We start from the raw sequence: 9,248 nt of genomic DNA, 5'->3' as shown, positions 1-9,248 counted from the left end.
CCTAACGAACCGGACTACTTCTCCGGTAGCTTAGCCCACCACCGGGCTGCGCACAACGTTTGGCTCCACGGTTTGTTGCAAAGCACACAGCCGTGTGAATGATTTTCTGCAACTAGCGTTGCTCTAGATAGAGCCTCACCAGTTACACACACACACACACACACACACACACACACACACACACACACACACACACAAACACACACACACACACACACACACATACACAAACACAGTCATCGTCAATGTCTGTTGAGAAACAAGAGAAAGTTGTTTATGGTCCAGATAGAGGAGGGGAAGGGAGAGAGAGACGTGTTTATCTGTCGTCGCAGCCCTTCGTCTCTCACCCTTCCTCTCTTATCTCTTTCTCTCCCACCTCCCTCCCTCCTCCCTCCCTCCCTCCCTCCCTCCCCTCACCTCTCCCCCAGACTTTACAACACATCAAACCCCAACTCGACCAAACACAGACGCGTTTGCCTAAAAAGCAATATGGAAAACCAAAAGTTAATAGCCGAATTCACGCCAGAGACACGTAACTAGTTTCTACTCGTGTGTCCCGTTATAACGGTAACACAGAGACACGTAACTAGTTTCTACTCGTGTGTCCCGTTATAACGGTAACACAGAGACACGTAACTAGTTTCTACTCGTGTGTCCCGTTATAACGGTAACACAGAGACACGTAACTAGTTTCTACTCGTGTGTCCCGTTATAACCGTAACACAGAGACACGTAACTAGTTTCTACTCGTGTGTCCCGTTATAACGGTAACACAGAGACACGTAACTAGTTTCTACTCGTGTGTCCCGTTATAACCGTAACACAGAGACACGTAACTAGTTTCTACTCGTGTGTCCCGTTATAACGGTAACACAGAGACACGTAACTAGTTTCTACTCGTGTGTCCCGTTATAACCGTAACACAGAGACACGTAACTAGTTTCTACTCGTGTGTCCCGTTATAACGGTAACACAGAGACACGTAACTAGTTTCTACTCGTGTGTCCCGTTATAACGGTAACACAGAGACACGTAACTAGTTTCTACTCGTGTGTCCCGTTATAACGGTAACACAGAGACACGTAACTAGTTTCTACTCGTGTGTCCCGTTATAACCGTAACACAGAGACACGTAACTAGTTTCTACTCGTGTGTCCCGTTATAACGGTAACACAGAGACACGTAACTAGTTTCTACTCGTGTGTCCCGTTATAACGGTAACACAGAGACACGTAACTAGTTTCTACTCGTGTGTCCCGTTATAACGGTAACACAGTGACACGTAACTAGTTTATACTCGTGTGTCCCGTTATAACCGTAACACAGTGACACGCAACTTCCTTATTCATGAGAAATACATTCTGGACATTTCCACATCACTCACCTCGTTGAGTCGCGTCCTGCTGCGTTTATTTGTTTTCCTTCCTTCTGTCTCTCTCTCTCTCTCTCTCTCTCTCTCTCTCCTCCCTTCCAGATGACAGCTCCAGCGAGGTCCCAGTGTCTGCGCAGCTGCGGGAAGCGAAACGCTCCAATCACAGCGCTTAGTTTTAGTAACTAGTTGTCCTTCTTGTAATTTACTGGTGTTGTTACTATCTCTGTTATGGGATCCCGAGTGTCGCAGCTGTCTAAGGCGCTGCATCTCAGTGCAAAGAGGCGCCACTACAGTCCCTGGTTTTGGATCCAGGCTGTATCACATCCGGCCGTGATTGGGAGTCCAATAGGGCGGCGCACAATTGGCTCAGCGTTGTCTGGGTTTGGCCGTGGGAGGGGAGGGGGAGGGTGGGTCAGGCCGTCATTGTAAATAAGAATTAGTTCTTAACTGACTTGCTTAGTTACTGTAAATAAAGATTACATAAATAAGGAGTGGCCGCCCTGCAAAGATGACTGCGAGAGCACAGTGCAGAATGATCAATGAGGTTTTAAGAAGAATCCTAGAGTGTCAGCTAAAGACTTACAGAAATCTCTGGAACATGTTAACATCTCTGTTGACGGGTCTACGATAATGTAAAACACTAAACAAGAATGGTGTTCATGGGAGGACACCACGGAAGAAGCCACTGCTGTCAAAAACAAAAAATATATATATTTTTTTTTCTTTAAGTTCGCAAAAGAGCACCTGGGTGTTCTAAAGCACTATTGTCTAAATATTCTGTGGACAGATAAAACTACAATTAAGTTGTTTGGAAGGAACACACAACACTATATGTGGAGAACAAAAAGGCACAGCACACCAACATCAAAAACCTCATCCGTACTGTAAAGTATGGTGGAGGGAGCATCATGGTTTGGGGCTGATTTGCTGCCTCAGGGCCTGGATAGCTTGCTATCATCGACGGGAAAAATGTCATTCTTCTCGAAGTTTATCAAGACATTTTGCAGGAGAATGTAAGGCTGTCTGTCCGCCAATTGAAGCTCAACAGAAGTTGGGTGACGCAACAGGACAACGACCCAAAAAGACAAAAAAAACAGAATGTCTTCAACAGATGAAAATACGCCTTCTGGAGTGGCCCAGTCAGAGTCCCTGACATCAACCCGATTGGAGATGCTGTGGGATGACCTCAAGAGAGCGGTTCACACCAGACATCCCAAGAATATTGCTGAACTGAAGCAGTTTTATAAACAAGGAAATTCCTCCTGACCGTTGCGCAGGTCTGATCTGCAACCACAGAAAACGTTTGGTTGATGTTATTGCTGCCAAAGGAAGGTTAACCAGTGATTAAATCCAAGGGTTCACATACTTTTCCCACCCTGCGCTGTGAATGTTTACACGGTGCGTTCAACAGAGACGTGGAAACGTATAATTCTGAGTGTGTTATTAGATTAACTAGACTATGTTTGTTTATTGCTGTGACTTCTGCATCAATCCAGATTATTCCAAAGGGGTTCACATCCGTTTTCTTTCCACTGTTTATGTGTTTTATTATAAAGACATGTTGCTTAAAGAACCTTCCAAACAAAACATAAAATTACTACTCACATTCAGATGAGTGCTTGTGTTGTGGCCCCAAGGTTTCATTTCTCACAGACACACAAACAAGACATCGGATTAAGTGATTGACAACATTCCTGCCTCTTTCCTCTCCAGTCTCCAGGCGCCATTATGATGTCACAACGAGCGTGTTCTCTATCTCTCTTGTGACATCATCAACATTCCTGCCTCTTTCCTCTCCAGTCTCCAGGCGCCATTATGATGTCACAACGAGCGTGTTCTCTATCTCTCTTGTGACATCGTCAACATTCCGTCTCTTTCCTCAAAGCATTCTACAGGTCACGGGGGGGTTTCATTCCACGGTGTTCTGTAGGCTACTTCACCTGGACAGAGAGACAGAGAGAGAGAGAGACAGAGAGAGAGAGAGAGAGAGAGAGAGAGACAGAGAGAAAGAGAGAGAGAGACAGAGACAGAGACAGAGAGAGAGAGAGACAGAGAGACAGAGAGACAGAGAGAGAGAGAGACAGAGAGAGAGACAGAGAGAGAGAGAGAGAGAGAGAGAGAGAGAGAGAGAGAGAGAGAGAGACAGAGAGAGAGAGAGAGAGAGAGAGAGAGACAGAGAGAGAGAGAGAGAGAGAGAGAGAGAGAGACAGAGAGAGAGAGACAGAGAGAGACAGAGAGAGAGAGACAGAGAGAGAGAGAGAGAGAGAGAGACAGAGAGAGAGAGACAGAGAGAGAGAGACAGAGACAGAGAGACAGAGAGAGAGAGACCTGGCTATACAGGAGGGTTTTACTCTCTACTTACCCATGGCCCACTACAGCCTCTGTGTGTACGTCTGCAACAGTTATCTCTAAAATCGATCAGTGTGATGATCTAGTGATTAGATTGGGATTTTTGACCAGCTGATTTAGCTACCATGGCATGTAGATCTGTACGCTCCCTCACCACAGGGAAGGATCTAGGTGAGTATGATACTCAAAGAATTACATATGGAATTACATAAAGAATTACTCAAAGAATTACTCATAGAATTACATGTAGAATTACATATAGAATTACATATGGAATTACATATGGAATTACTCAAAGAATTACTCATAGAATTACTCATAGAATTACATGTAGAATTACTCATAGAATTACATATAGAATTACATATGGAATTACATGTAGAATTACATATAGTATTACATGTAGAATTACATGTAGAATTACATGTAGAATTACATGTAGAATTACATGTAGAATTACATATAGTATTACATATAGTATTACATATAGAATTACATATAGAATTACATATAGAATTACATGTAGAATTACATGTGGAATTACATATAGAATTACATGTAGAATTACATATAGAATTACATATAGAATTACATATAGAATTACATATAGTATTACATATAGTATTACTCATAGAATTACATATAGTATTACATATAGAATTACTCATAGAATTACTCATAGAATTACATATAGAATTACATATAGAATTACTCATAGAATTACTCATAGAATTACATATAGTATTACATATAGAATTACTCATAGAATTACTCATAGAATTACATATAGTAACACCATTCTGTTGTTGGGGGGGGTATGTCCACACCATTCTGTTGTTGCTGGGGGGGTATGTCCACACCATTCTGTAGTTGCTGGGGGGGTGGGGGGGTATGTCCACACCATTCTGTTGTTGGGGGTGGGGGGTATGTCCACACCATTCTGTTGTTGTGGGGGGGTATGTCCACAACATTCTGTTGTTGGGGGGGGGATGTCCACACCATTCTGTTGTTGCGGGGGGGTATGTCCACACCGTTCTGTTGTTGGGGGGGCGGTATGTCCACACCTTTCTGTTGTTGGGGGTGGGGGGGGGGTATGTCCACACCTTTCTGTTGTTGGGGGGGGGTTATGTCCTTTCATACATTCACAAGTGCAACACACCAAATTAAAGCTTAACTTCTTGTTAATCCAGCCACCATGTCAGATTTCAAAAAGGCTTTACGGCGAAAGCAAACCATGCTATTATCTGAGGACAGCGCCCCATCAAACAAGCACACGACAATCACATTTTCAACCCGCCAGGCGCGACACAAAACTCAGAAATAACGATATAATTCATGCCTTACCTTTTGAAGATCTTCTTCTGTTGGCACTCCAATATGTCCCAGAAACATCACAAATGGTCCTTTTTGTTCGATTAATTCCATCATTATATCTCCAAAATGTCCATTTATTTGGCGCGTTTGATTCAGAAAAACACCGGTTCCAACTCGCGCAACATGACTACAAATTATCTAATAAATTACCTGTTAACGCTGTCCAAAACATTTCAAACAACTTTCCTAATCCAACTTTAGGTATTTTAAAACGTAAATAATCGATCAAATTTAACACGGGATAAACTGTGTTCAATACCGGATAAAAACAACGTGAAGCGCGTGACCTGGAGTTTTACCTGGAGCGCGCATCAAAACAGTAGAGTCCACTCGGCTGGACCCTCGTTCTGAAAAAGCCGTACTTCTTCATTTCTCTAAAGAAAAACATCAACCAATTTCTAAAGACTGTTGACATCTAGTGGAAGCGATAGGAACTGCAACCAAGTCCCAAAGAAATCTAGGTTCCCATAGAAAATTAACGGGAAAACAGAGTCACCTCAACAACAACAAAAAATATTCCTGGATGGTTTGTCCTCGGGGTTTCGCCTGCCAAATAAGTTCTGTTATACTCACAGACATAATTTTAACAGTTTTAGAAACTTAAGAGTGTTTTCTATCCAAATCTACCAATTATATGCATATCCTGGCTTCTGGGCCTGAGTAGCAGGCAGTTTACTTTGGGCACACTTTCCATCCGGACGTGAAAATACCACCCCTTATCCAAAACAGGTTTTAGCATACTTAAAGTGATGCTCCAGAACTTTTGTATAATTTCAGATAGTATGTTTGAAAGTAGTGCCCACGAGGCAAAACTGGGTTACCGAAAATTGTGCACTACGTAATCCGTAACGAAAAATGTTACGTCCTGCAATTATAATTGTTTTTTTGTGCAATTCTTATATATGATACGTTACAAATTCTAATATACGTACAATATGTTACGAAGTCCTTAAGATCCCGGACTGCATCTTTAATTACCCCCTTCTCAGACACCCACACCAGCCCTCTGGCCAATGAGGGAGGGGCGAACGAGGGACTCCGGCAGACTCACCCTGAGGGATGAGAGAGCAGAGAGGAGGAGGCGGAGGAACAGGAAGAGCTCCGAGAGGAGTACGGGAGGAAGAGGAGAGAGGAAGAGGAAAGGGAGGAGTCAGAAGGAAGAGGAGGAGGAGGGGTATCTGTCTTTAGAGAATATATTTGGCTCCTCCTACATGTCCGGCACCACGCAGGTCAACGCGTTACAGCCCCCACAATGCAACAGTAGAGAACCAACTCCGGATCCAGTCGCAGAGAGGTTTGTAGAGTTGGGTTGTCTGGGAGACGGAGGCTACGGGACCGTCTACGCTGGTTACCGCAGAGAAGACAACCTACCTGTGAGAAGCATTTAAAGAACACACACACACACACACACACTTGTGTTTGTCCATTGGAATTGCAGTATTATTTGTCAATGTTTGTGTGTGTGTGTGTGTGTGTGTGTGTGTGTGTGTGTGTGTGTGTGTGTGTGTGTGTGTGTGTGTGTGTGTGTTTCTCTGTAGGTGGCTATAAAACGTGTCCCCTTGGCCAAAGTGTTGCGCATACCTGTGGTGAGTTACGTTACGTTAAGTTATCATACCTGTGGTGAGTCTGTGGTAGTCTATAGTAGTCTGTAGTAGTCTATAATAGTATGTAGTAGTCTATAGTAGTATTAGTAGTCTGTAGTAATCTATTGTAGTCTATAGTAGTCTATAGTAGTATATAGTAGTATATAGTAGTATATAGGAGTTTATAGTAATTTATAGTAGTCTATAGTAGTCTGTGGTAGTCTGTGGCAGTCTATAGTAGTCTATAGTAGTATGTAGTAGTCTATAGTAGTATTAGTAGTCTGTAGTAATCTATTGTAGTCTATAGTAGTCTATAGTAGTATATAGTAGTATATAGTAGTATTAGTAGTCTGTAGTAATCTATTGTAGTCTATAGTAGTATATAGTAGGCTGTGGTAGTCTATAGTAGTCTATAGTAATCTATAGTAGTGTATAGTAATCTATAGTAGTCTGTAGTAGTCTATAGTAGTCTATAGTAGTCTATAGTAGTATGTAGTAGTCTATAGTAGTATTAGTAGTCTTTAGTAATCTATTGTAGTCTATAGTAGTCTATTGTAGTATATAGTAGTATAGAGTAGTATTAGTAGTCTGTAGTAATCTATTGTAATCTATTGTAGTCTATAGTAGTACATAGTAGTCTGTGGTAGTCTATAGTAGTCTATAGTAATCTATAGTAGTGTATAGTAATCTATAGTAGTCTGTAGTAGTCTATAGTAGTCTATACTAGTCTATAGTAGTATGTAGTAGTCTATAGTAGTATTAGTAGTCTGTAGTAATCTATTGTAGTCTATAGTAGTCTATTGTAGTATATAGTAGTATAGAGTAGTATGTAGTAGTGTATAGTGGTATTAGTAGTCTGTAGTAATCTATTGTAGTCTATAGTAGTCTATTGTAGTATATAGTAGTATAGAGTAGTATGTAGTAGTATAGAGTAGTATTAGTAGTCTGTAGTAATCTATTGTAATCTATAGTAGTCTGTAGTAGTCTATAGTAGTCTGTGGTAGTCTATAGTAGTCTATAGTAATCTATAGTAGTGTATAGTAATATATAGTAGTCTGTAGTAATCTATTGTAGTCTATAGTAGTCTATAGTAGTATGTAGTAGTGTATAGTAGTATTAGTAGTCTGTAGTAATCTATTGTAATCTATTGTAGTCTATAGTAGTATATAGTAGTCTGTGGTAGTCTATAGTAGTCTATAGTAATCTATAGTAGTGTATAGTAATATATAGTAGTCTGTAGTAGTCTATAGTAGTCTATAGTAGTATGTAGTAGTCTATAGTAGTATTAGTAGTCTGTAGTAATCTATTGTAGTCTATAGTAGTCTATTGTAGTATATAGTAGTATAGAGTAGTATGTAGTAGTGTATAGTAGTATTAGTAGTCTGTAGTAATCTATTGTAGTCTATAGTAGTCTGTAGTAGTCTATAGTAGTATGTAGTAGTCTATAGTAGTCTGATTCAGTTTGTAATAGTCTATGGTAGTCTGTAGTAATCTATTGTAGTCTATAGTAGTCTATAGTAGTATGTAGTAGTCTATAGTAGTCTGTAGTAATCTATAGTAGTATGTAGTAGTCTATAGTAGTATGTAGTAGTCTGTAGTAATCTATTGTAGTCTATAGTAGTCTGATTCAGTTTGTAGTAGTCTATAGTAGTCTGTGGTAATCTGTAATAGTCTATAGTAGTCTGATTCAGGCTGTAGTAGTCTATAGTAGTCTGTAGTAGTCTATAGTAGTCTGTAGTAGTCTACAGTAGTATTAGTAGTCTGTAGTAATCTATTGTAGTCTATAGTAGTCTGCAGTAATCTATTGTAGTCTATAGTAGTCTGATTCAGTTTGTAATAGTCTATAGTAGTCTGTAGTAATCTATTGTAGTCTATAGTAGTATGTAGTAGTATGTAGTAGTCTATAGTAGTCTGTAGTAATCTATTGTAGTCTATAGTAGTCTATAGTAGTATGTGGTAGTCTATAGTAGTCTGTAGTAATCTATAGTAGTCTATAGTAGTCCATAGTAGTATTAGTAGTCTGTAGTAGTCTATAGTAGTCTGATTCAGTTTGTAACAGTCTATAGTAGTTTCTAGTAGTCTGTAGTAGTCTAATTCAGTTTGTAGTAGTCAGTAGTTGGTCTTTAGTAGTCTGTGGTCATCTGTAGTAATCTATTGTAGTCTATAATAGTTTGAAGTAGTCTATAGTAGTCTGTGGTAATCTGTAGTAGTTTGTAGTAGTCTGATTCAGGCTGTAGTAGTCTATAGTAGTCTATAGTAGTCTGTAGTAGTTTGTAGTAGTCTTTAGTAGTCTGTAGTAGTCTATAGTAGTTTGTAGTAGTCTGATTCTGTTTGTAGTAGTCTGTAGTAGTCTGTAGTAGTTTGTAGTAGTCTATAGTAGTCTGTAGTAGTCTGATTCTGTTTGTAGTAGTCTATAGTAGTTTGAAGTAGTCTATAGTAGCCTCTAGTAGTCTTATTTGGTTTGTAGTAGTCTATAGTAGTCTCTTGCAGTATTAGTAGTCTGTAGCAGTTCTTTGTGATCTGTAGTAGTCTACAGTGGTATATAGTAGTATGAAGTAGTCTATAGCAGT

General features: G+C 40.0%; 1 protein-coding gene across 1 annotated transcript in view; it reads left to right on the top strand.

Moving 5' to 3' along the window:
• Positions 1-6,184: 6,184 nt before the first annotated feature.
• LOC123731788 (serine/threonine-protein kinase pim-2) overlaps positions 6,185-9,248 on the top strand; it is a 10,537-nt gene continuing 7,473 nt past the window's right edge. Inside the window, exons 1-2 of the mRNA XM_045711193.1 lie at positions 6,185-6,468; positions 6,634-6,681. Coding sequence (XP_045567149.1) covers positions 6,307-6,468; positions 6,634-6,681 — 210 coding nt within the window. The 5' untranslated portion in view covers positions 6,185-6,306. The remainder of the gene's footprint in view (positions 6,469-6,633; positions 6,682-9,248) is intronic.

The sequence above is a fragment of the Salmo salar genome, unplaced genomic scaffold (genome assembly GCF_905237065.1).
Source record: "Salmo salar unplaced genomic scaffold, Ssal_v3.1, whole genome shotgun sequence".
Classification (NCBI taxonomy): domain Eukaryota; kingdom Metazoa; phylum Chordata; class Actinopteri; order Salmoniformes; family Salmonidae; genus Salmo; species Salmo salar.
Note: the sequence above shows the minus strand (reverse complement) of the source record. Positions and strands in the feature narration are given on the sequence as shown.